The following is a 26,797-nucleotide window of genomic DNA, read 5'->3' on the forward strand; positions in this document are numbered from 1 at the left end:
TGTTGAGTGGCAATTTACAAATCATTTAGCCTTCGCTGTGTAGAAATGGAGAAAAATAATTAAACTTGCTCTACTAAGTCTATTACTATGCGTAATAAGCAACGGAAAAATATAAGTTTTCAAACGCGGCCTCGCCCCCCCTATACCCAATTCCTGGCTCCGCCCCTGGCTGCTGCATCTCCTCTAGAAGAGTCACACCACGGCGCGGCGGCTGTCGCGGCATCGTAGCTACGAAAACAAATCATATATATATATATATGTATCAACGTTAACATAAATTAAAAAATAACTTCACTACTTAGTCGGCGCCGGCACTACCGTTTGGGGGGCGCCGGCACTACATACTCTATTTTGGGAGCGCCGGCAAGGGCGTCGGCACTACCGTAGTTTGGGGGCGCCATCGCAAGCGTAGTGGTTACCGGCGCGGCGGCCCTCATAACGGCGCGGCGGCCCTCATAACTTTTTCACAAAAACATTAACTATTTTTCTAACACTAACACTAACACTAACTAACTAATTTTTCACTAACACTAACTAACTAATTATTCACGAAATTTCTAACTATTTTTCACTAACACTAACTAACTATTTTACTAACTAATTTTCTAACTATTGTTTTAACTAATTTTTCTAACTATTTATCTAACTATTTTCTAACTATTGTTTTAACTTTTTATCTAACACTAACTTTTTCACTAACATTATCTAACAAACTAACTAATCTAACATGCAAGAAAAAAAAAGAGGAGAAGGGGCGGCGCCGGCGCTTACCGGCGGAGGTGGCGGCCGGGGGCGCGGCGGACGGCGAGAGGCGGCCGCGGGCGGCAGGCGGTGGGCGGGCGCGGGCGCAGCAGCGATGGCGGGCGCGACGGCGGCAGCGGCGCGCGGTGGCGAGAGACGGAGGCGGTGGACGGCGCGCGACGGCGGCGCGGGCGCGAGGCGGTGGCGCGCGGGAGGGCGGCGGCGATGGCGCGCGGCGGCAGCGATGGCGCGCGGCAGTTGGGCAGCCTGGCGGCGCTCTAGCGCTTCGTCTCCGCGGGATTGATCTCCGCGGAGACGAAGTGTTTTCTTTTATACTGGCCCACCCTTTGGTCCCGGTTCGTATTACAAACCGGGACCAAAGGCCCCCCTTTGGTCCCGGTTTGTAATAAAAACCGGGACTAAAGGCCTATTTTGCTGCGATTTTCGCTGCGAGCGCAAAATAGGCCTTTAGTCCCGGTTTGTAATACAAACCGGGACCAAAGGCCAATTTTTTAAAAAAAATTTGTTCCCGCCTTATTTCAAATAAAAAAAACCGCGTACTGGCCACCGCCGTGCCACACGTGTCCACCGCCGCTGCCGCCATGTACTGGCCACCGCCGCCACCGCCGTGTACTGGCCACCGCCACCGCCATGTACTGGCCACCGCCGCCACCGCCGTGTACTGGCCACCACCGTCACCGCCATGTACTGGCCACCGCCGCCAACGCCATGTACTGGCCACCACCGCCACCGCCATGTACTGGCCACCGCCGCCGCCGTGCCACACGTGTCCCTTCCCCGTGCCACGTGTCCCTTCCCCGTGCCACGTGTCGCCGCCGCTTCCACGTGCCTCGCCCCGCCGCCACCACCGTGCGACATGTAGATGCCGCTTCCACGTGCCACGCCCCGCTGATGCGCGTGAAACACACGTCCGTTGGGAACCCCAAGAGGAAGGTGTGATGTGCACAGCAGTAAGTTTTCCCTCAGAAAGAAACCAAGGTTTATCGAACCAGGAGGAGCCAAGAAGCACGTTGAAGGTTGATGGCGGAGGGATGTAGTGCGGCGCAACACCAGTGATTCCGGCGCCAACGTGGAACCTGCACAACACAACCAAAGTACTTTGCCCAACGAAACAGTGAGGTTGTCAATCTCACCGGCTTGCTGTAACAAATGATTAACTGTATTGTGTGGAAGATGATTGTTTGCAGAAAATAGTAAAGAACAAATATTGCAGTAGATTGTATTCGATGTAAAGAATAGGACCGGGGTCCACAGTTCACTAGAGGTGTCTCTCCCATAAGATAAATAGCATGTTGGGTGAACAAATTACAGTCTGGCAATTGACAAATAGAGAGGGCATGACAATGCACATACATGATATGATAAATATAGTGAGATTTAATTGGGCATTACGACAAAGTACATAGACCGCTATCCAGCATGCATCTATGCCTAAAAAGTCCACCTTCAGATTATCATCCGAACCCCTTCCGGTATTAAGTTACAAACAACAGACAATTGCATTAAGTATGGTGCGTAATGTAATCAATAACTACATCCTTGGACATAGCATCAATGTTTTACCCCTAGTGGCAACAGCACATCCACAATCTTAGAACTTTCTGTCACTATCCCAGATTTAATGGAGGCATGAACCCACTATCGAGCATAAATACTCCCTCTTGGAGTTAAGAGTAAAAACTTGGCCAGAGCCTCTACTAATAACGGAGAGCATGCAAGATCATAAACAACACATAGGTAATAGATTGATAATTAACATAACATAGTATTCTCTATCCATCGGATCCCGACAAACACAACATATAGCATTACAGATAGATGATCTTGATCATGTTAGGCAGCTCACAAGATCCGAAACAATGAAGCACATGAGGAGAAGACGACCATCTAGCTACTGCTATGGACCCATAGTCCAGGGGTGAACTACTCACTCATCACTCCGGAGGCGACCATGGCGGTGAAGAGTCCTCCGGGAGATGATTCACCTCTCCGGCAGGGTGCCGGAGGCGATCTCCAGAATCCCCCGAGATGGGATTGGCGGCGGCGGCGTCTCAGTAAGGTTTTCCGTATCGTGGCTCTCGGTACTGGGGGTTTCGCGACGAAGGCTTTAAGTAGGCGGAAGGGCAATGCGGGGGGCCACACGAGGGCCCCACACACCAGGGCCGCGTGGCCAAGACCTAGGCCGCGCCGCCCTGTTGTGGCGGCGCCTCGTGGCCCCACTTCCTTTCCCCCTCGGTCTTCTGGAAGCTTCGTGCAAAAATAGGACCCTGGGCGTTGATTTCGTCCAATTCCGAGAATATTTCCTTTGTAGGATTTCTGAAACCAAAAACAGCAGAAAACAACAACTGGCTCTTCGGCATCTCGTTAATAGGTTAGTGCCGGAAAATGCATAAATACGACATATAATGTGTATAAAACATGTAGATATCATCAATAATGTGGCATGGAACATAAGAAATTATCGATACGTCGGAGACGTATCAGCATCCCCAAGCTTAGTTCCTGCTCGTCTCGAGCAGGTAAACGATAACAAAGATAATTTCTGGAGTGACATGCCATCATAACCTTGATCATACTATTGTAAGCATATGTAATGAATGCATCGATCAAAACAATGGTAATGACATGAGTAAACAAATGAATCATAAAGCAAAGACTTTTCATGAATAGTACTTCAAGACAAGCATCAATAAGTCTTGCATAAGAGTTAACTCATAAAGCAATAAATCAAAGTAAAGGTATTGAAGCAACACAAAAGAAGATTAAGTTTCAGCGGTTGCTTTCAACTTATAACATGTATATCTCATGGATATTGTCAACATAGAGTAATATAACAAGTGCAATATGCAAGTATGTAGGAATCAATGCACAGTTCACACAAGTGTTTGCTTCTTGAGGTGGAGAGAGATAGGTGAACTGACTCAACATAAAAGTAAAAGAAAGGTCCTTCAAAGAGGAAGGCATTGATTGCTATATTTGTGCTAGAGCTTTTATTTTGAAAACATGAAACAATTTTGTCAACGGTAGTAATAAAGCATATGTATCATGTAAATTATATCTTACAAGTTGCAAGCCTCATGCATAGTGTACTAATAGTGCCCGCACCTTGTCCTAATTAGCTTGGACTACCGGGATCATCGCAATACACATGTTTTAACCAAGTGTCACAAAGGAGAAAGCTCGCATTTTGGATTTCTCGCTTTTGATTATTCTCAACTTAGACATCCATACCGGGACAACATGGACAACAGATAATGGACTCCTCTTTAATGCATAAGCATGTAGCAACAATTAGTGTTCTCATATGAGATTGAGGATATATGTCCAAAACTGAAACTTCCACCATGATTCATGGCTTTAGTTAGCGGCCCAATGTTCTTCTCTAACAATATGCATGCTCTAACCATTAAGTGGTAGATCTCCCTTACTTCAGACAAGACGGACATGCATAGCAACTCACATGATATTCAACAAAGAGTTGATGGCGTCCCCAGGAACATGGTTATCGCACAACAAGCAACTTAATAAGAGATAAAGTGCATAAGTACATATTCAATACCACAATAGTTTTTAAGGCTATTTTGTCCCATGAGCTATATATTGCAAGGCGAATGATGGAAATTTAAAGGTAGCACTCAAGCAATTTACTTTGGAATGGCGGAGAAATACCATGTAGTAGGTAGGTATGGTGGACACAAATGGCATAGTGGTTGGCTCAAGGATTTTGGATGCATGAGAACTATTCCCTCTCGATACAAGGTTTAGGCTAGCAAGGTTTATTTGAAACAAACACAAGGATGAACCGGTGCAGCAAAACTCACATAAAAGACATATTGTAAATATTATAAGACTCTACACCGTCTTCCTTGTTGTTCAAACTCAATACTAGAAATTATCTAGACTTTAGAGAGACCAAATATGCAAACCAAATTTTAGCAAGCTCTATGTATTTCTTCATTAATGGGTGCAAAGTATATGATGCAAGAGCTTAAACATGAGCACAACAATTGCCAAGTATCAAATTATTCAAGACATTTTAGAATTACTACATGTAGCATTTCCCGATTCCAACCATATAACAATTTAACGAAGAAGATTCAACCTTCGCCATGAATACTATGAGTAAAGCCTAAGGACATATTTGTCCATATGCAACAGCGGAGCGTGTCTCTCTCCCACACAATGAATGCTAGGATCCATTTTATTCAAACAAAAACAAAAACAAAAACAAACCGACGCTCCAAGCAAAGCACATAAGATGTGATGGAATAAAAATATAGTTTCAGGGGAGGAACCTGATAATGTTGTTGATGAAGAAGGGGATGCCTTGGGAATCCCCAAGCTTAGACGCTTGAGTCTTCTTAAAATATGCAGGGGTGAACCACCGGGGCATCCCCAAGCTTAGAGCTTTCACTCTCCTTGATCATATTGCATCATTTCCCTCTCTTGATCCTTGAAAAATTCCTCCACACCAAACTCAAAACAACTCATTAGAGGGTTAGTGCACAATAAAAATTTACATGTTCAGAGGTGACACAATCATTATTAATACTTCTGGACATTGCACAAAGCTACTGGACATTAATGGATCAAAGAAATTCATCCAACATAGCAAAAGAGACAATGCGAAATAAAAGGCAGAATCTGTCAAAAAACAGAACAGTCCGTAAAGACGAACCTGGAAGGGGCACTTAACTTGCTCAAACGGAAAAACTCAAAACTAATGAAAGTTGCGTACATATCTGAGGATCACGCACGTAAATTTGCAGATTTTTTTGATTTTTTTACAGAGACTTCTGCGCGAATTCGTGACAGACAGCAATGCTGTTTCTGTGCAGCAATCCAAATCTAGCATCAACTTTACCATAGAGACTTTACTTGGCACAAAAACATGATAAGGAGAGGTTGCTACAGTAGTAAACAACTTCCAAGACTCAAATATAAAACAAAGTACTGTAGTAAAAACATGGGTTGTCTCCCATAAGCGCTTTTCTTTAACGCCTTTCAGCTAGGCGCAGAAAGTGTATATCAAGTGTTATCAAGAGATGAAGCATCGACATTCTTACCAGGGGTGTTGGGAGTTACCTCAACAATGCATGTTATCTTATCTATGTAAGTTTCAGAGGCTCCCTTTTCATTACTCTTAGGCTTGCTATTCTCATTAAACAAATTTTCAGGAACAATCCAATCATAATTCTTTTCTAGTGCCTCGAACATTCCTGCGAGCTTGCAAGGTATTGATGTCTTAATATCCCCTACATCATTAATATTATTAGTGTACTTTATTCTATCAATGTCCATCTTTTCAAGGGTACTAGCAAAGTTGGTGCAAGAACCAAGCATCTTATATTTGATAAAGACTTTTCTAGCCTCTCTTGCTACACCACCAAATTCTTTAAGAAGGGTTTCTAAAACAAAAAATTTCTTTTCCCCTTCTTCCATATCACCAAGTGTGAGAAACATGTGTTGGATTATAGGATTAAGATTAACAAATTTAGTTTCCAACATGTGAACTAAAGAAGCAGCAGCAATTTCATAAGTAGGAGCAAGTTCTACCAAGTGTCTATCTTCAAAATCTTCAGTAGTACTAACATGAGTGAACAAATCTTCTATATTATCCCTACCAATGATAGACCCACGTCCTACTGGTATGTCTTTTAGAGTGTATTTAGGAGGAAACATGATGAAATAAACAAAAGGTAAATAAAGTAAATGCAAGTAACTAATTTTTTTGTGTTTTTGATATAGAGAACAAGACAATAAATAAAGTAAAACTAGCAACGAATTTTTTTTTGTGTTTTGATATAATGCAACAAACAAAGTAGTAAATAAAATAAAGCAAGACAAAAACAAAGTAAAGAGATTGGATTGTGGAGACTCCCCTTGCAGCGTGTCTTGATCTCCCCGGCAACGGCGCCAGAAAACAGTCTTGATGCGCGTGAAACACACGTCCGTTGGGAACCCCAAGAGGAAGGTGTGATGTGCACAGCAGTAAGTTTTCCCTCAGAAAGAAACCAAGGTTTATCGAACCAGGAGGAGCCAAGAAGCACGTTGAAGGTTGATGGCGGAGGGATGTAGTGCGGCGCAACACCAGTGATTCCGGCGCCAACGTGGAACCTGCACAACACAACCAAAGTACTTTGCCCCAACGAAACAGTGAGGTTGTCAATCTCACCGGCTTGCTGTAACAAAGGATTAACCGTATTGTGTGGAAGATGATTGTTTGCAGAAAATAGTAAAGAACAAATATTGCAGTAGATTGTATTCGATGTAAAGAATAGGACCGGGGTCCACAGTTCACTAGAGGTGTCTCTCCCATAAGATAAATAGCATGTTGGGTGAACAAATTACAGTCGGGCAATTGACAAATAGAGAGGGCATGACAATGCACATACATGATATGATAAATATAGTGAGATTTAATTGGGCATTACGACAAAGTACATAGACCGCTATCCAGCATGCATCTATGCCTAAAAAGTCCACCTTCAGGTTATCATCCGAACCCCTTCCGGTATTAAGTTGCAAACAACAGACAATTGCATTAAGTATGGTGCGTAATGTAATCAATAACTACATCCTTGGACATAGGATCAATGTTTTATCCCTAGTGGCAACAGCACATCCACAACCTTAGAACTTTCTGTCACTGTCCCAGATTTAATAGAGGCATGAACCCACTATCGAGCATAAATACTCCCTCGTGGAGTTAAGAGTAAAAACTTGGCCAGAGCCTCTACTAATAACGGAGAGCATGCAAGATCATAAACAACACATAGGTAATAGATTGACAATTAACATAACATAGTATTCTCTATCCATCGGATCCCGACAAACACAACATATAGCATTACAGATAGATGATCTTGATCATGTTAGGCAGCTCACAAGATCCGACAATGAAGCACATGAGGAGAAGACGACCATCTAGCTACTGCTATGGACCCATAGTCCAGGGGTGAACTACTCACTCATCACTCCGGAGGCGACCATGGCGGTGAAGAGTCCTCCGGGAGATGATTCCCCTCTCCGGCAGGGTGCCGGAGGCGATCTCCAGAATCCCCCGAGATGGGATTGGCGGCGGCGGCGTCTCAGTAAGGTTTTCCGTATCGTGGCTCTCGGTACTGGGGGTTTCGCGACGAAGGCTTTAAGTAGCCGGAAGGGCAACGCGGGGGGCCACACGAGGGCCCCACACACCAGGGCCGCGCGGCCAAGACCTAGGCCGCGCCGCCCTGTTGTTGCGGCGCCTCGTGGCCCCACTTCCTTTCCCCCTCGGTCTTCTGGAAGCTTCGTGCAAAAATAGGACCCTGGGCGTTGATTTCGTCCAATTCCGAGAATATTTCCTTTGTAGGATTTCTGAAACCAAAAACAGCAGAAAACAGCAACTAGCTCTTCGGCATCTCGTTAATAGGTTAGTGCCGGAAAATGCATAAATACGACATATAATGTGTATAAAACATGTAGATATCATCAATAATGTGGCATGGAACATAAGAAATTATCGATACGTCGGAGACGTATCAGCATCCCCAAGCTTAGTTCTGCTCGTCCCGAAGCGATGTGATAACAAAGATAATTTCTGGAGTGACATGCCATCATAACCTTGATCATACTATTGTAAGCATATGTAATGAATGCATCGATCAAAACAATGGTAATGACATGAGTAAACAAGTGAATCATAAAGCAAAGACTTTTCATGAATAGTACTTCAAGACAAGCATCAATAAGTCTTGCATAAGAGTTAACTCATAAAGCAATAAATCAAAGTAAAGGTATTGAAGCAACACAAAAGAAGATTAAGTTTCAGCGGTTGCTTTCAACTTATAACATGTATATCTCATGGATATTGTCAACATAGAGTAATATAACAAGTGCAATATGCAAGTATGTAGGAATCAATGCACAGTTCACACAAGTGTTTGCTTCTTGAGGTGGAGAGAGATAGGTGAACTGACTCAACATAAAAGTAAAAGAAAGGTCGGTGAGATAGGTGGAGAGAGATAGGTGAACTGACTCATTTTTTGTCATCTAACAAAACTGTCGGTGGGATAAAGACGTGTGGGTAACCTTTAGTCCCGACTGGTGGGTACAACCGGGACGAAAGATCCTTTTTTTGTCATCTAACAAAACTGTCGGTGGGATAAGGACGTGTGGGTAACCTTTAGTCCCGGCTGGTGGGTACAACCGGGACTAAAGATGTCGGCATGATAAGAACGCATGGGTGGACGCACTGCTCGATGAGATAAAGCATGTAGCGCACGACGCCCTGTCGAAGGAACAAGACAAAGTAGAAGAGGTGCCGTGCCTATAAAAGGAGCATCGATACGCCTTGCCAAGCAGATCAACAAGCCAAGCAGAGTTTCATTCCAATGGATGAAGGGAAGGGTTGGGAAATCTCCCATGGCGCAACTTCTCGAAGATGTCGTTCGACTGCCCCGGGTTCTGGGAGCGTAGACTTGTGGTCACCGATATATGGAGCCACCAAGGTGGAACTTTGTAGAACTGTGTAGTGTGCTTGAGTCAAAGAAATCCCGTCCCTACATATCATTGATTTCCTTCCTAGCGTGCCTTTTCCACTTAGTCTCCCTTCATGCCGCGATTCAGGAACACCAATCGGCTTAAGGTCAGGAATAAAGTCAACACATAATTCAATGACCTCCTCAGTACCATAGCCCTTGGAGATGCTTCCTTCTGGCCTAGCACGGTTATGAACATATTTCTTTAAGACTCCCATGAACCTCTTGAAGGGGAACATATTGTGTAGAAATACAGGACCGAGAATGGAAATCTCATCGACCAGGTGAACGAGGAGATGTGTCATAATATTGAAGAAGGATGGTGGGAACACCAGCTCAAAACTAACGAGACATTGGACCACATCATTCTGCAACCTCGGTAGAATATCTGGATTTATTACCTTCTGAGAAATTGCATTGAGGAATGCACATAGCTTCACAATGGGCAGCCAAACATTTTTCGGTAGAAGCCCCCTCAATGCAATCGGAAGCAACTGTGTCATTATCACGTGACAGTCATGAGACTTCAGGTTCTGGAATGTTTTCTTCTCCATATTTATTATTCCCTTTATATTGGAGGAGAAGCCAGACGGGACCTTGATACTGCTCAGACATTCAAAAAATATTTCCTTCTCTGCTTTTGTAAGAGCGTAGCTGGAGAAATGACGTCCTTTAACTCTCTCATGCAGCTTTTTGGGGTCTTTCCAACGTTGCTGGCCCTCCCGTGCTTCTGGTGTATCTTTTGTCTTCCCGTACACGCCCAGAAAGCCTAGCAGTTCACGCAAAGATTCTTCGTCACGTGCATCACATCGATTGAAGAGCGGACCTCTAAGACTTTCCAATATTCTAGCTCCCAAAAAATAGATTTCTTCTTCCACATGGGCGCGTGTCCGGCATCGTTATTCGGAACAGACCGTCCGCCAGGACCCTTTCCAAATATTGCATCTAGATCCTTGACCATACCAAATATATCAACACCATCACGATGGGGAGGCTTCCTCCGGTGATCAGCCTCACCGTTGTAATGCTTGCCTTTCTTTCTTACGGGATGGATAGTCCTAAGAAATCGACGATGCCCCAGCTACACGACCTTCTGACCTTTTTCCAAATAATCACCTTCGAGCTCATGTAAACAGTGCGTGCATGCATTGTATCCCTTGTTTGACTGTCCTGAAATGTTACCAAGAGCAGGCTAGTCATTGATGGTTACGAAAAGCAGCGCTCTTAGGTCAAATTCCTCCTGCTTGTGCTCGTCCCACACACGTACACCTGCTAGGGACCACAGCTGTAGAAGTTCTTCGACTAATGGCTTCAGGTACACATCAATGTCGTTCCCGGGTTGCTTCGGGCCTTGTATGAGCACTGGCATCATAATGAACTTCCGCTTCATGCACAACCAAGGAGGAAGGTTATATATACAAAGAGTCACAGGCCAGGTGCTATGGCTGCAGCTCTGCTCTCCAAAAGGATTCATGCCATCTGTACTTAGACCAAACCTTAAGTTCCTTGCATCCTGTGCAAAGTTTGGGTACTCTCTATCGATTTTTCTCCATTGGGAGCCATCAGCAGGGTGCCTCAACATCACGTCTTTCTTACGGTCTTCTTTGTGCCATCGCAACAACCTAGCATGCTCTTTATTTTTGAACAAGCGTTTCAGCCGTGGTATTATAGGAGCATACCACATAACCTTGGCAGGAACCCTTTTCCTGGGGCGCTCGCCCTCAACATCACCAGGGTCATCTCGTATGATCTTATACCGTAATGCAGTGCACACCGGACATGCATCCAAATTCTCGTACTCACCGCGGTAGAGGATGCAGTCATTAATGCATGCATGTATCTTTTGCACATCTAATCCTAGAGGGCAGACAATCTTCTTCGCTTCGTACGCATCTTGGCGGGCAATTCGTTACCCCTTGGAAGCTTCCTCTTAATTATTGTCGGCAACTTTCCAAATCTGAGTCGGTGACACCGTTCTGCGCCTTCCATTGCAACAATTTCGGTGTCTTTGCCTAGCTTTTTATGGCCATCTTCGCAAGTTGGGTATAACAATTTGTTGTGATCTTCTATCATCTTGTCGAAGGCCAACCTTTCCTTTTCAGTTTCACATTCTCTCCTTGCATCAGCAATGGCCCGACCAAGATCATCATCAGCAGGCTCATCTGGTGCCTCTTGATCTTCTACTTCATTGTCTTTATTGCCTTCTGCAGTATCATCGTATTCAGGGAAATTGGGATAACCGTCATCATCCTCTTCCTCTTCTTCATTGTCTTCCATCATAACCCCTCTTTCTCCGTGCTTGGTCCAACAATAGTAACTGGGCATGAAACCGGATCGCAGAATGTGGCTGTGAATGAGCCTCGAGTGAGCGTAATTTACGGTATTCTTGCAGCTCACACATGGACAATACATGAAGCCACCATGTTTGTTTGCCTCCGCCACGGCCATAAAATTATCCAGGCCCGAAGTGAACTCGTCAAACCGTCGGTCAATGTACATCCATTGCCGATTCATCTGCATGATATAATTAAGCTGATCAAAACCATTACAGAACATCACGATGTATATATACACATGCATTTTATCAATTACAGATGAAAAGGATAAAGTTGTTAACCTCGATGAAGAAGAAAAAAGGAAGTTAAGTGTGGCTTGATTTGTGTAAACTCAAGTGGCAAATCCTCTTAAGCATTTCATCGAACACCTCTTGTGCATGTGAAGAAGAGAGGAGAGCAATACACCCCTCTTGTGAAGAAAGTGAAAAAATGGCCAAGTGGCTCACACTTGGGCAGGGGCAAGGTTATATAGCCAGATTGGGGACTTTGTCCCGGTTTGTAATACAAAGGTCCAGAGGGGGGGCCTTTGGACCCGGTTTGTAATACAAACCGAGACTAAAGGTTCCCCACGCCTGACACGGCCTGCCGCGCCCTGTCGTAGACCCTTTAGTCCCGGTTTGTATTACAAACCGGGTCCAAAGGCCACGACCGAACAGGCTCTGAGCTAGTGGGGTCGCCCTGGGCAAAACGAACCGGGACCAATACCCCTCATTGGTCCCGATTTGGTTCTGCACTGGGACATTTGCTTGGGATCAAAGACCTCTTCTCCACTAGTGGTGGGTTATAAATCCTTCACCAATAACAAAGCTGGAGCCTAGAGGCATCTTTCTTCCTTTGTGGAATCAAATAAAAATGGGCAGCCCATTTCTGATACGGTTCACGACATCTTGTCACACAACATCATATTACATCCTTAAGTCGACACATGTATTCCAAAAAACTATTACTACCGAGATTCAACTAAATTATAGTTTTCCAGTACTTTACACAGATTTCTTTGTTCAGTCGGTCATTCTTCAGATATTGCAACTTTGGAACAAGTCACTAAACCAGGCGACCGGTCACCCTCGGCATGCATTGCCAGTCCATCTGTCCTGATTAAGATCCTTTTTGACCAAATCAGAAAACATCAGGTTACATCGTTTATTAATGAATATATTGGCTTGGGCCTAAGTTTGCGCCACATGCCTAGCACCGGCTCAAGCCTAGAAAGTGATAGTATGACATAAATAATATATCCTAAAAAAATTGTGGCTATTATTTATGTACACATAATTACAGAAGGTATTGAAAAATTCGTTTGCAATATTCAAACAATTCTAGATACAATTGACCATATACTCCCTCCGTCAATAGATGTTTTACATGTTGTTACAGTAGACTAGATACAAACTAAAATGGGTAAACCTACACACTAAAAGTAGACTATATACAACCAAAAGTGTGTGAACCTATGAAATGGCCAAAACATCTTATATTTCTAGATGGAGGAAGTATATGGAAGATTGGATTCATGAAAAACATTTCGCAGTGTTATTAATAACCTCGCCCAAGTCAATCGAGCTTTTTCACCCCCGCCGGGAAGGGTCATTGCACTTTGTGTGTCATCTTGAGAACGTTGATCACTTCAAAGAAAATTCAGCAAGATGGTACATCCTAACCACAAGGCGTAAACATGATGCTGATTTGGTGTCTCAAAGGACTAGCGTAAACAACACATTCAGTAGTATTATGTGGTTTCTGCACAGCTGGCTTCCGAACGATGTGACCGTTTCAAAGCAAGCTACGCCACTTGCAGCACTTGCCCTTCATGACGGTTGAATGCTTAATTAGAGGTAGCGATCAATATCAGCTGTACGGTTCACTTTGAGCTAACAGATCGATCCGGTAAATAAGTCACGACTGTCAAAAGCAGACACTTTTGGACGTCTCTGAAAATACAATTCCACATTGATCGAACATCTCCCGATATCAAGGCTTGAACCAGTAAAAAAGCTCCGCACTAGAACTTGCCCCCTTAGGCTAGGTCGTCCAGCTAGCGTCACCCGCCTAAATTGGTTAAACATGGATATTTGCAGGCCGGTTAAGGATTTGGGGTGTTTTTTATCCAGTCCAGACATTATAGAATGGTCAAATCCTTAAATTTTTGCAAGCATTCTTGCAGATCAAGCCCGCGACCTCAATAGTTGGGGTTTCGAAGGCATTTTTGCAGGCCAACCTGGATACGGTCAACGCTCTCGCGACACCTCGCTCCAACAAAGTTCGCCGATAAACTCGCTGGAGTCCAGCCAAATTCCGATGAACTTCCGCATAATACGACCAAATATTAGCCAAAATCGAACCACGCTCGCCGGAATTGGCCGGCCGCCGGAACTGGGGCCAAGCGGGCAGCCGGCGGGCGTGGGCGGCGGGGCCAAGCGGGAGGTCGGCAGGCGTGGGCGACGGGGCTGGCGGCCGGCAGCGGGCGGCGCGCGCGGATGGCTCGAGCAAAGGTTGAAGAAAGGAGCAAAAAAATTAAAAAAAAAGGCTGATTGTGGGCCATGACAGAGAATATGATGTTTTTCGGGATCTTTTACGGTGTCGGGTCCGCGCGGCCGTTTTTCAGCCTGCAAAACGTAGTTGAGGTGGCCTGGATCGGTTTGGGGAATCTGCAAGACCCTAGTGGACGACCTGACATGATGCGGCACGTTCGAAGCCACGTATAATTAATTGAAAAGGTTCACCGTGTGTGCCCAAACAATCCGAAATGCACTAGGTATGTTTTGTATTTTTTTGAAAAGGAGACAACGCACCAGTCTCTGAATATTTATTAAAAGATATCAATTACACCAAACTTCTGCAACAACGCAACACTCTAATGATAGTACGGATGCACACATCCAAAAAGAGAAAAAAAAACTAAGAAACAAAAGTTCCACTATAGTATCTCAGGCCTAACAACAGCAATACATCCACCACCAAGACAACATATGAAATACAGACTCTCCAAAAGTGACGCCTCCAAGAAGGGAACAGTGCTCCAACACCGTCGTCGCCCGACCAACGATCTTAGGTTTTCACCCTAGAGATAGTCCCCGTTCTCAAAACAATACCTCCAACAAGATCATTGCCAGGTACAACCAGTTAAAGCCAGAACTTGGGTTTTCACCCTGAAAGGTATGACTCTGAACTTCACATGTGCTGTCGCCCCCACAATCATACCACTGTTGTGAAGCCCGGAATACCAAGCAAGTCCCTCAACATCGTGGAGACTTGAACCTCCCTTAGCTCGTCCTCCCATCCGGTCTTCATGATATTCTCTTCTTCTGACTTTCACCATGGATCCAATGTCACTTGGTGTCAACACAGAAAAGAGGTTCGCGCCGCTCCCTCCAGAACAAAACTATCGGAATAAAAGCATGGGTGCACGCAACCGAATACCACCCGATCTAGCGAACTCCAGGAAAAAGATGCACTATTCCATTCGTCGGTGAAGCTTTCCGAAACTCATCACTCTAGCCAGATCAAGGCAGACTAGCCTCCGGTAGGTCTTCATCTTCGCATGAGAGAAACCCGAGGACCGCCACCAACAAAGCTAGACCAGCATCCCCCATGCCTCCAGTCACTCCTGCCGGTTCACCAGAGATGAAAAAGGCGGCGCGGATCATGCGTGCCGCTAACGGAGAAGTGCATCAGGCCACATCCAAGCATCCGTGCTGCCCGGCGTCCTCAACCTGCGCCTCATCGCCTCCCATGATGCGTCGCCGTAGAAGCCCTCTCCTCCCCATTGTCGTTCGACGGAAGGGGCGCCGCCACCGGAGCCGGAAGCAGCAGCGGCCTGAGGGGCGGGGGAAGGAGATCCGCTGGGGGCTGGAGGCTTGGGGGGCCCTCCCGGGCGGCAGGGGAGGGCAGGGGAGGGTAGGTTACTATCTTAGAAGACTGCAAGACCGTGAGAGGAAGAAGGCGAGAGTGATGTGGTCCAGTAGAGAAGCGGATACCTAGAACAAGGTCACATATGTTCATAAGATGTCAACCGCGAATCAGTTCGGGGTTCGGGGGAGGGATCCTTGCAACGTATGTCGCGCTTATATAACGTCGCACCAGGATCAAACTTACCTGGAAACTTCGAAAATCAGTGTAGTTTTGGTTATTTAACATTCGACGGGAGAAAAGAAAGGGTCAAATTTGGAACTTCCGGTTGTTGGTATAAACTACTAGTAAATGATAACCTTTAAACCTGACACGTAACAAATTTCGGCACACAAAAGTCAGCAACCGACATCATCGAGAGAAATACGTCTACATTTAATAATGTGGCATGGAAACCTCCACGATTGATATCTTGTTAGTTGAATGGCAACGTCGTGTAATGGAGAATACCTGGTCAATTATAAAAACAGTGGCATCTTTCTTATCTATAAATCTCAGCCCTGCATAACACAGCGATGAGAACCACAGTCAGCGAGTCTCACAACCAACATCTGAAACGACATGGGATTCTCTTCTTCCTCCCGCTGGCCTGCAGCTTCTGCGCTACTGCTTTGCCTTTGCATGACATTATTATGCAGAGTCCAAGGTGAAACTCAAAAGGTAAATCCATTAATTAAGCATACGATCGATCGGAGTTTTACATATATGTTTCAGTGACTAACCCTCTGCGCGTGTCTCCAGCTTTACATAGTTTACCTAGGTCACGTGAAGCATGGACACCCCGACGATGTCGTTGCTTCGCACCATGATATGCTCGCCACTCTCCTGGGAAGGTACCCACCTACCTGTAGTTTCTACCACTATACAACCGGCTTTTGTCGATCTGCCTGGAAAGCTCGTATGTATATGTCTCTAGTAAGAAACTTAGCTTGGATCAAATTTGATTTTAGCAAGGAAGACTCCGCGGCCTCCGTGGTGTACAACTACAAGCATGGCTTCTCAGGCTTCGCCGCCATGCTCACCCCAAAGCAAGCCAAGCAACTTGCAGGTCAGCTGTCGTTGCCATCTATCACCTTCTGCATGTTGCTTGCATATATAGGCGTATAGTTGAGCAATTATCATGGGATGTGATGTGTGTAGAGTTTCCGGAGGTTGTCAGTGTAGAGCTGAGCAAAAGGCACACGACGACCACCACGCGTAGCTGGGACTTTCTTGGTCTCAACTACCAAACGCCGGCCAGTGGGCAACTCCACGGAACCAACTACGGCGAGGATGCATGTGGTCAAAAAATTAACTACGGAGAAGATGTCATCATCGGGGTGGTCGACACCGGTTAGTATCGAGAAATTAATAATTATATCTAAAAAATCCTGGAGCAAGTTGGTTGTCTTAGCTTAGTAATCACTAATCAGGGATATGGCCGGAGTCGAGAAGTTTCAACGACGAAGGCTACGGTCCCGTGCCATCAAGGTGGAAAGGGAAGTGCCAAGTCGGGCCAGATTGGGGCATCAACAACTGCAGCCGCAAGATCATTGGCGCAAGGTTCTATAGCGCGGGAATTCCAGATGAGATTCTCAAGTCGGACTCGCTCTCTCCCCGTGACCACAGCCACAGCGGCCACGGCACGCACTGCGCGTCCACCGCGGCGGGCTCGGCCGTGGAGGCGGCCAGCTTCAATGGCCTCGCCGAGGGGGTGGCACGGGGAGGCGCACCACGTGCTCGCATCGCGGTGTACAAGGCTCTCTGGGGCGCCGAGGGCGCTGGTGGTTCGGCCACCGTGCTCGCCGCCATCGATGATGCAATCCATGATGGAGTGGACGTGTTGTCCTTGTCTCTCACTGTCCCGGACGAGAACTCGTTCGGGGCTCTGCACGCGGTTGAGAAGGGGATCACGGTTGTGTACACGGCGGGTAACGATGGTCCTAGGCCGCAGACCGTTGGGAACACTTCACCGTGGGCAATCACCGTGGCGGCGAGTAAGATGGATCGGTCGTTCCCCACGGTGATCACCCTGGGAAACAAGCATCAGATAGTGGTACGTGCCTACATAATTAATGGAAAATAAACTTTGAAGAATGACCGAGTGTACCAGTGCGTAAACACATATGTTCTTGAGCAAACTCTGCCCATTTTGTTTTGCAGGGACAGTCTCTGTATTACCAAGCGAAGAATTCGACTAGTAGCAGTTTCACGGGTCTTGTCAGTGCTCCCCAGTAAGTGAATTAAGCTAGTTTTTTAGTTTGTTTTTTAAATCTCTTGGGCAATCCTCAAAACGAGTTGTCTCTGCTCTGTGTATTTAGGTGTACCGCGGATGCACTTAATGGCACGGACGTGGAAGGGCAAATCCTGCTCTGCGTTCCGCAATCAAGAGATCAGACCGCCCTCATCCCAGGGACAAATTTTGTACAGGCATTACAATACGTCCAGAATCGCGGAGGAATTGGCCTTATTTTTCCTCAATATACGACGGACAATTTAGGTGCCATCCAAGATATTTGCCAAGGCATTGCATGCGTTCTCGTGGACCGTGACACCGGGAAGCAGATCGCCAATTACTTGGACGCCACCAGGTAGCGTACAGTCAAATGAGTTGGTTTGATCCAGCATCTTCTTGTGATCGTTTGAGACTCCAACATCTTTTCTTAAAGCAGCATTCCTGTGGCAAAGATTGCGCCAGCGACAACCGTAACGGGGAAAGAGGTACTGGCTCCAAAAGTGGCATTGTTCTCCTCCAGAGGTCCATCACCTGATTTCCCAGACATCATTAAGGTAGGGGTACCAGCTGATGATCAACTAAAAACGCTGTGCCCTGTATTTTTTGATCTCACACTGTGGTCTTCTTCCTTCTTCAGCCTGACATAGCCGCACCTGGAGCCAACATCTTGGCAGCAAAGGAAGATTCCTACGTATTTATGTCCGGGACATCCATGGCGGCCCCGCACGTATCGGGCATCGTCGCGGTGCTGAAAGCCCTGCACCCACACTGGTCTCCGGCGGCAATAAAATCAGCTATCGTCACCTCCGGTAAGCAAACTGCACGGCAACGAATTAGCGTTACTACCCAATCCCTAGCTAGTTAGTTGATGATCCTCACATCTGCTTCTATCTTATTTTGCATGGTGATGAAGCGCATGTCACCGACGAGCGTGCCATGCCGATACTGGCGGAGGGGATACCGCGGAAGACCGCCGACCCATTCGACTATGGGGGCGGCAACATCAACCCTCTCGGTGCAGCTGACCCTGGACTTGTTTATGACATCGATCCACGCGACTACACCAAATTTTTCGGGTGCACCGTCTTCAACAAGACCGCCGTGTTTTGCGACGAGACGGCGCTACCGGCATATCACCTGAATCTGCCTTCCCTCGCGGTCCCCGACCTGAGGCGTCCAGTCATTGTATCGAGGACGGTGACCAACGTCGGTGAGGTCAACTCCGTGTACCACGCCATGGTGCAGAGCCCAGTCGGAGTCAGGATGGAGGTCGAGCCACATGTGCTAGTGTTCAACGCTGCAAACAAAGTGCACACATTTAAGGTGACATTATCGCCGGTTTGGAAGCTACAGGGGGACTACACGTTTGGTAGCATTACTTGGCGTAGTGACCGAAAGGTTGTTAGAATCCCGGTAGCGGCACGGATAACGGCCCAAGATTTCTATGCAGATGTTGCATAATTAAGTAGGAATATATAGGAATATATACCGACAGCAAAAATTGTTGTTAGCTACAAAGAACAAGGCACAAATGGGGGTCATCGTCTTGTAAAGGCCGGAGGACATTTAGAGTATGTAATGAATAAAGCAAGGATATATGTTGCGTTGCCTACCAAATTAATAAAGACATGCAATGCGATGCATCCATGAGCCGAATTGGAACTTCGAGTCCTCATACTCGCCCGTGCCACACTCCATATAGATATAGGTGATGCCCATAAGAACGCAATGATCACAAAAATTTGGGCATCTTCTCGTATTTGATTTGTGCAAACATCCTATCATGTCCTTCAAGTGCCAAAGGAACAAACAACATCAAATGTCTTGCCGAATCCAGCTTCACCCGTGGGCGATGGAAATCTCCCGACCTCGTCTGAACTACCATGAGATCGACAAAGAGGACCACGCCTACCTTGCTTGCCGGTTGATCAAGTACCGCCTTGTTTTTGAACAGAGGCTGCACACTCTTCGGAGCCACCTTCGGTGCCATTGTAGCCCCATCAAAAGGCTCCACCATTAGGGCGTAGTTGCGAAAGAGCCACGGCCCCTCTTCCATGATTTTATCCCCCCCCCCCCCCCTAGGCACTGGGCCTGTAGAACAAACCGGTTCTCTTCAAACGAGACCTCACGCGCTGGATTCCACGCTGTTAGCATCGTGTTCTTCAGAGATTGCATGCAGAAGCCCTTGTTCGTCAATACTTTTGCCGCGGCCAACCACATGACCTCCGGCCACTTCCCGATCTTCTCTTTGCCCAGAATCACGTCGTTCAACTCTTCCCCATGCACAGCTCATCCATCTCAAAAATCCTCCTTGTTTTCCCCTCGCCCATCTTGGAGCTCTGAGACATGGCGAACTTGGTGCCGTCTACACGCGCAAAACCTAAAAACCAACCCCAATCTTCCAAGGCCGGGCAGCGGAACTAGCCCGCCTCTTGATCAGCCCGAGTTGGTGGGGAGGTGAGAGGGTGGTCACGGTGATCGGGTGGTAGAAACTTCCGGCGAGATGAGATCGCCGCCGGAATCACATGCCCAAGGTACAAAACCCTAGGTAGGAGTCACAACCTCAGTTGACGAAATCATTACTTGTATTGTATCACTTTAACTGGGTATGTTCGGCTGTTCCCTAACAGCGCAACTCGACCGACTACATTTCATGTCCGTACTTTGGCTGCCCATGTTGACAGACTGGAATCCATTGATATCCATTGTCTCCAATATATTGCAATGCATAGTTGTATATATTTTATTTTATTTTGAATATCGGAATTTTCACATTGGACTTCTATGTTAGTAGACTTGTCAAAAGTTTGGTTGTGGCATTGTATTATCTTAATTTATGTTTTTTTAATCTATGATCGTCATCAAAAGTTCAGATGCAATTCGTACATGAAAAGGTAATATGCACAACACAGCAGTCCACTCCAACAAAGATTATGTCCGGAAACCCCATCTATGTCAAAGAAAGAAATATAGGCATACATGTTACGGTAATGTACCAAGGGATACAACTAAACATGACATTTCTGTCCATGCTCATTTTGGCTGGATTGTAGGAACCAAATTAGCCGATAACATGCTACAACAACAAAATCAATTACATTGTTGGGGCTTAGTTTAGTTCCCCCCAACGCCTTCTGCTCCTACTGCAGCTGCCGGTCCTTTGTTCTGCCAGTACTGATAGGCATAATAGACGGAAGACACAGCTAGGGCGCCGAGGACGATGTAGGTGATGATCCTGGTCACACCGATCTGGGTAGGGCTCTTCTTCTGCTTGCTCTGTGCCAGCAGTGCCTTTGGCTTGATCTTCGCCATGGTTCACTCCTGGTAATATAATGTAAAGAATCAGCATAGCGAAGTTTTAGAAAAATGTATAAAAATGATTTGCTGTGACTTCTGCTGAACAACGCAAATAGACTGCATCATAAGATGATGAATAGCTCGACTTCTTCTATCGGTCAGTAATAATTACAAGCATCAGGTTCCAGAAATACCGTTTTAACAGTTATATTTATATATTGTATTGTGTTGTCCAGGTGTCAGATAATTGTCACTCAGCTTTCTGTTTAAACAACCAGAGTATCAGACTAACATCAGATAAATGGCTTGGCTTAAAATATATCTCTACTAATAAATTTGCAATGCAACCGTGGTAAGTCGGGATCATCTTACAAAAAAGCACCTCAAGAAGTCGGAAACAACTTGCAGTCCCGCGGTATCCCCACCCGAGATCCCCCGCCTCCGCACATGGTCCTGACCCGAATTTGGCGCCGGCGCAGCCCACACAGCTCCGTCCACGCACGCGGACCGGCCGATGCCCTGTGTGCTCGCGGCGGCCACCTTCCCCTCTGGCTTGCCTCCGTTCCCCGGCGCCGCATGGTCATCCTCCCCCCGGTCTGGCGTCGGCGAAGAAGCAGCCTCCGGCAGCTGCCACACAGCTCCGCCCACGCACACGGACTGTCGGATGTCCTGCGTGGTCCCGAGGCCGCCAGCTAATTCCGTTCTCCGCTGGACGCCCGCGGGCAAGCAAGCAGGTGAATGGATTCCGACGGCCGCCCACGTACACTAGCTAGCTGGTGTGCGACCAAGCAGGTGGATGGATCACACAGCTAGCTAGCTGATATGTTTGCTTTCGTTTTTTTTAAAGCAAACTCGTGTTTGCAAATTGATAGCTCATGACGCCTTCACTGCAACTGACCAGAGCTAGATGATTTCTTATTGCAATTCTGGGTATCTTCGGACGGATTACCTGTTATGCATCTCCAATAACCAAATTACTAATTGTGGTTGTGTTGGCTTATACACTCATAGATCAGACAAAGGGCATAAGAACAGAATCACCACCTACACGACTTCTAAAGGATGTGACCCATGTTCTTAACAACTAGGCTTGCAACCTGCAATACAATGCTTGTAATGATGCCTCTACAATGCCTATTACAGCGAGAGGCGGAGCTAAGAACAGAATCACCACATACACAAATCGAGGACACTAGAGTGAAGCTTTCCGGTGCAGAGTTGAGGTTGATGGATCCTGCTTTCTGAATACTTCCGCTGACTGGCAGACAGTAGAAAAAAAATCATTCATGTCAACTTTTGGCCCTGTGTTCCTAAATATATATCACATTATCGCAACCCGCCAGGTGATCTTCCTAAGAGAGAATAACTTGTGTGGTTGGTCTGGTAAATTAAGTAGTCAATGGCTACATCCTACATGCATTCGGTTTAGTTCCTACGTGCGTGTAGGAAATGCTGGGATGTAATATGGAAATTTGTTGTACACTGTAGTAAGTTAAGTGAGATAAAAAAAATCTTTACACACTTGAATGATTAGCTGTTGCACGGTACTATTACTAACTTTGGCTGGGATGGTCATGACATTGATGTTTTTTCACTGGATATATGAAATTGGCCTGATATGAGATTTGCTAATGCATAATCATAATTTTTAGATCCTTTTGTTCTTGCTAAATATTTCGCTGGGACATGAGCCACATTTTCACTTGCAAAAATACGTAACTTAGTTGCATGTGTTTGCTGCAACTAATCAGCTAAGTCTTCAATTAAACAAGGAATTGCATTATCACTTTTATTGAAATGAATTTAAGTAAAAAAATAAATCAAAATTCTGGTATATTTCTATACACGTGAATTCTGTTTATACGTTAGAGCAAAATAAAGTAATGGATAGTGGCAACGCATGAGCACTTTGCTAGTACTAGTGATATATGAATCCAAAAAGATAGTGTTGTACAACACATGAAGAACGAAGGCCCAACCAGTGTCACAACATGAACAAAATGACAGACCGGAGAAAACAGTGTGTTCAGAACTTCATATTGCAGGTGATATTTATGGCTTCCAATCATAACCAAACAAGGTCCCGTGGCTTTGTACTTCATTCCATCTAGATTCATTTAACTTACATGACATGGGTGAATTACTTTTAAAATTTGTCTCTAAAATAGAGCCGGCAACAAAAAGTAAGAGAGATGCTGTATTGCTGTGGCCTTTATATTTTCCAAAAGGAAGAGCTAAAAGGACTGGTGCTTTCAACAATAAAATCAGCAGTGATGGACCGCAACACTTCAGGGTATAAACGACAATTCAGGTAACAGTATCACCTTGCAATACTTGGTAAAAGAGCAACTCTCATATCACAAATTAAGGAATCCATTATGCTTTTATCAAGCTTCACTGTCTGAAATCCACAATCTAACACGACAGGTAATCCATGACACCACTCACTGAATCAATAAGCGACAGTACCCGGAGGCCTTACTTGAAATACTGTCTTACGTTTTCTGACAAAATAAAAATCACTAGTTTAGGACAAAGTTGGTGAAATTGGTAATTACACTACAAAATTTTCTTTCTGACAGGCTAAACGTACAAAAACTAAATCAGCTGAAGAACGAAATAATTTATCAACCAAAAGAAATGTGGACCCATGGAAAACAAAATTCATCATCAGGCAAACAATCTACAGTACTAGAGTAAATCTACTCTCACTTGGTGCTTCTAAATGTCCTATAGTCTTGCCAATGAACGCATTCCCCAGTAATATATGCAAGCTACGGTTTCCTCTACCATCTGAGACACGCTCCACTATCTTACAACCAAAATTGGAGAATCAAGGCTTATGTTCCATATGTTAAACGGTGCCGTGCAATGGCCCGATGCAGCTTGATAACGCAGCATACCTGACCAAGGTTCTAAGTAGTATAGAACACCAGTTATTCATGCGCTGACCTAATTCCCCATCCATGAGAGCAAATAAACTGTGCGTGGGGATACCATGACATCAAAACCTCCATGGAAGCAAAGCAAAGACGCGCTGAGCACGCATGCCCGCGCGCGCGCGCAATATTCCCAGAAGCAGGTCATGGTCCGTGATTCTGCCGTGCGATCTAGGCTCGCGACTGGACCAGATCGGGGCCACATGACATGGAACCAAACAGCAGGAGGGATGTGTGGCACACAAAGCTATGTCAGGGAGAATACGAGAGCTGGGATCTACAGTATCTAGGGAGAGACCTTGATTCCGGAACTAATTCCGCAAAAAAATACAAGAACCCGAATTTGCGAGCAATTTCGGCCGCAGCCGGCCGGATCTACCGACGACGGACACGAATCGAAATTCGATTGCGAGATTGGGGTCACGTACCTCGGTTTCGCGACGGAGAGAGGTCGGGCGTGGAGGAGGTGGGGACGCTCGGGAGGAGGAAGACCAGGGGAAGAAGGTGCTGAGGAGCGCGCGAGGAGGAAGACGACGGAGAAGACCGGAGGCTCGAGAAGACCGGGACCTGGGAGCCTAGAATACGTACACACTCGTGCTGACGTGCTGCAGTGACGAAGAGTGCCACATGTGCAGCTTACCTGGCATATGTCAAGCCACTGTGGGAGATGGTGACGTGTAAGGGCGTCTCAGCTGGATGCCACGTCGGAGAACGACTTTGGATCACATTTCATTGAGTAGGTTACTACGGTTAGAGCATCTCTAGCCAGCGGCCCGAAGCAAATAGATGCAGAGTGATATCTGCGTGGTTAAAAATTGCGCCAGTCTCTAGCTCATTGATCTGACGCAAAGTGACCAGTCTATCCGCGGGACACAAACGCGGTTCAAATTTGCGGTCGGAACCGTCTACGAGGATGCAATACAAGTTCGCATGCGACCTCCTCTTTCTCCTGCATAGCCCACTCGGCAGTGGCACAAAAGCCACTTCCACTCCCGCTACTCCAAAATATAATATTCGGGCAGCGGCAAAAACCCTACCAAGCGATGGACGCCCTCCACTGTCGCCACCATGGAAGCCGATGAAGCCACAACAAATGTCGCTCCAGCCGACCAAGATACCGCACCTACGACGGGTTCAAAGCGCGCCGCCTCCACCGCCGCAAGGCGAAGATGAAGGTGCCGAAGAAGTTGGTGATGGAGTAGGGGAAGCTCAAGGTGCCGCACGCCCCGCGGGGACTCGGGTCAAGGCCCCGTGCGCAAGACTCGAGTGGCGCCGCTAGAGCACATCCTGGCGCCCCGCAACATGTATTGCAAAATAACGTTGGTCACCCCGACGATAGACGACCCGGTACACTCGCACGATCTCGATCACACGTCCTTTTTACCATGCACCGTGTTCTTCTGACGCTCGGTGTGCCGCAAACCTATTCGGCCAGTCACAGAGAAGAGTCCATGCATGCGCTGATCTACGGCAGCGGCTATTTTGCCAACGGCCTTGGGACACAGACACATGACCCTGGGACGTAGACCCAGTACCAAGGGGTTGACATCGACGGGGAGCCATTGATCGATGGCTATATACCCAGGGAACGTAACAAGCCACGGCCGTCTGATATAACGAGGAGGAATTTGAGAAGGGGAGGACATCTTGGGGCCTGATGATGTTGTGGATGCCGGGGCCGGCATGAGCGTTGGTAAAAAGAACGGGCGAGCCATAGGACCGGCGACTTCTCCGACAAAGAGGACCTTTTGCTCTACGCTTCTTGGTACATAATACTCTATAGGCGCTCAAAGGAGAGGTTCCCCGCCCTCCCCGTGGTAGCTACGGATGGCAGCGGCATATGCCGGCAGAGGACGTCAGCGGCGAATGGATGGTAAGATATGCAAGAAGAGGTGAATTTCGATTTCAGAAGATAGAACTCAGTTTGAGAAGAATCGAACTGATGGGGGTTTCCTAAAATTCCATGTGTATTAGACGTCTGACAAGTTGGGTGGAATGGAGGGAGTCCAAAAATTACTACAAGTCATGAAAAAAATCATCATTTACCAAAAATATTTCTTGAAACTACGTGATTTGTTTTAAAATTGATTTTTGGAGAGTAGCAATTATTTGGAAACAAATCACAAGTATGGAATGGAACTAACACTAGGCACACCCCATCTTTATGAATCAAATCATTCAGAGCATCTCCAGCCATCTCCCCGATGAGGCCCCCGGCAACCCTTTTTTTTTCTTCCGGACGGCGTTATTCGACCTAGCCGTGCCCCGGCTCCTTGTTTTCCTCCGGATTTGGCCTTTAATCCATCTGGAGAGCCCAGGCCATCCCCAGCTCCCCAGGGTGCGCTCGGGGACTCCGGACGAGAGAAAAGCAGGGACGGCCCCACTCTGTTGGTGAGAGAACACACGAACCCCACCACTTTCTCGTCGCAAATCCCCTCTCTTGTTGCTCTGTCGCCGCCGGCACCACCCCTCGCCAATCCGTCGGCCGGTTGCCTTAACTCCGCCGTCCCTCCACCCAACAGCCTATATTCCACCGTCCGTCGTGCCCTCTGCCTATATTCCACCGTCGGGCAACTCCCTCGCGTCGCGCCTTGTCGACACGCCCGGCAGGTGTTCGTCCAATTGCCTGGCCGGACATGGACTCCGACGAGGAGGAGCAGATCTTCGCCGAGCTTTTTGAAGAAGAAATGGCAGCCGCCGCCCAAGACGAGGAGCACATATTGATCCTAACTGGCCTGTTCGGCTTGTACGCCGAGAAGGCCATTGGTCGCTGATACGTCTCCAACGTATCCATAATTTCTTATGTTCCATGCTTGTTTT

General features: G+C 46.5%; 2 protein-coding genes across 2 annotated transcripts; one reads left to right on the forward strand and one right to left on the reverse strand.

Annotated features, from left to right (window-relative positions):
* Positions 1 to 16,021: 16,021 nt before the first annotated feature.
* Positions 16,022 to 19,391, forward strand: LOC127340683 (subtilisin-like protease SBT3.8). The gene is made up of 10 exons (XM_051366437.2): positions 16,022 to 16,186; positions 16,268 to 16,359; positions 16,477 to 16,574; positions 16,667 to 16,858; positions 16,939 to 17,561; positions 17,669 to 17,739; positions 17,827 to 18,096; positions 18,178 to 18,295; positions 18,379 to 18,550; positions 18,655 to 19,391. The coding sequence occupies exons 1-10, from the start codon at positions 16,088 to 16,090 to the stop codon at positions 19,200 to 19,202; spliced, it is 2,283 nt and encodes a 760-aa protein (XP_051222397.1). The 5' UTR covers positions 16,022 to 16,087; the 3' UTR covers positions 19,203 to 19,391.
* Positions 19,392 to 20,694: 1,303 nt separating this feature from the next.
* Positions 20,695 to 24,563, reverse strand: LOC127340682 (peptidyl-prolyl cis-trans isomerase CYP21-3, mitochondrial). The gene is made up of 2 exons (XM_051366436.2): positions 24,406 to 24,563; positions 20,695 to 21,062 (listed from the first exon to the last, which is right to left on the reverse strand). Exon 2 carries the CDS (start codon positions 21,051 to 21,053, stop codon positions 20,856 to 20,858), a length of 198 nt encoding a protein of 65 aa, XP_051222396.1. The 5' UTR covers positions 21,054 to 21,062; positions 24,406 to 24,563; the 3' UTR covers positions 20,695 to 20,855.
* Between the last annotated feature and the right edge of the window lie 2,234 nt (positions 24,564 to 26,797).

The sequence above is a fragment of the Lolium perenne genome, chromosome 3 (assembly GCF_019359855.2).
Source record: "Lolium perenne isolate Kyuss_39 chromosome 3, Kyuss_2.0, whole genome shotgun sequence".
Classification (NCBI taxonomy): Eukaryota; Viridiplantae; Streptophyta; class Magnoliopsida; order Poales; family Poaceae; genus Lolium; species Lolium perenne.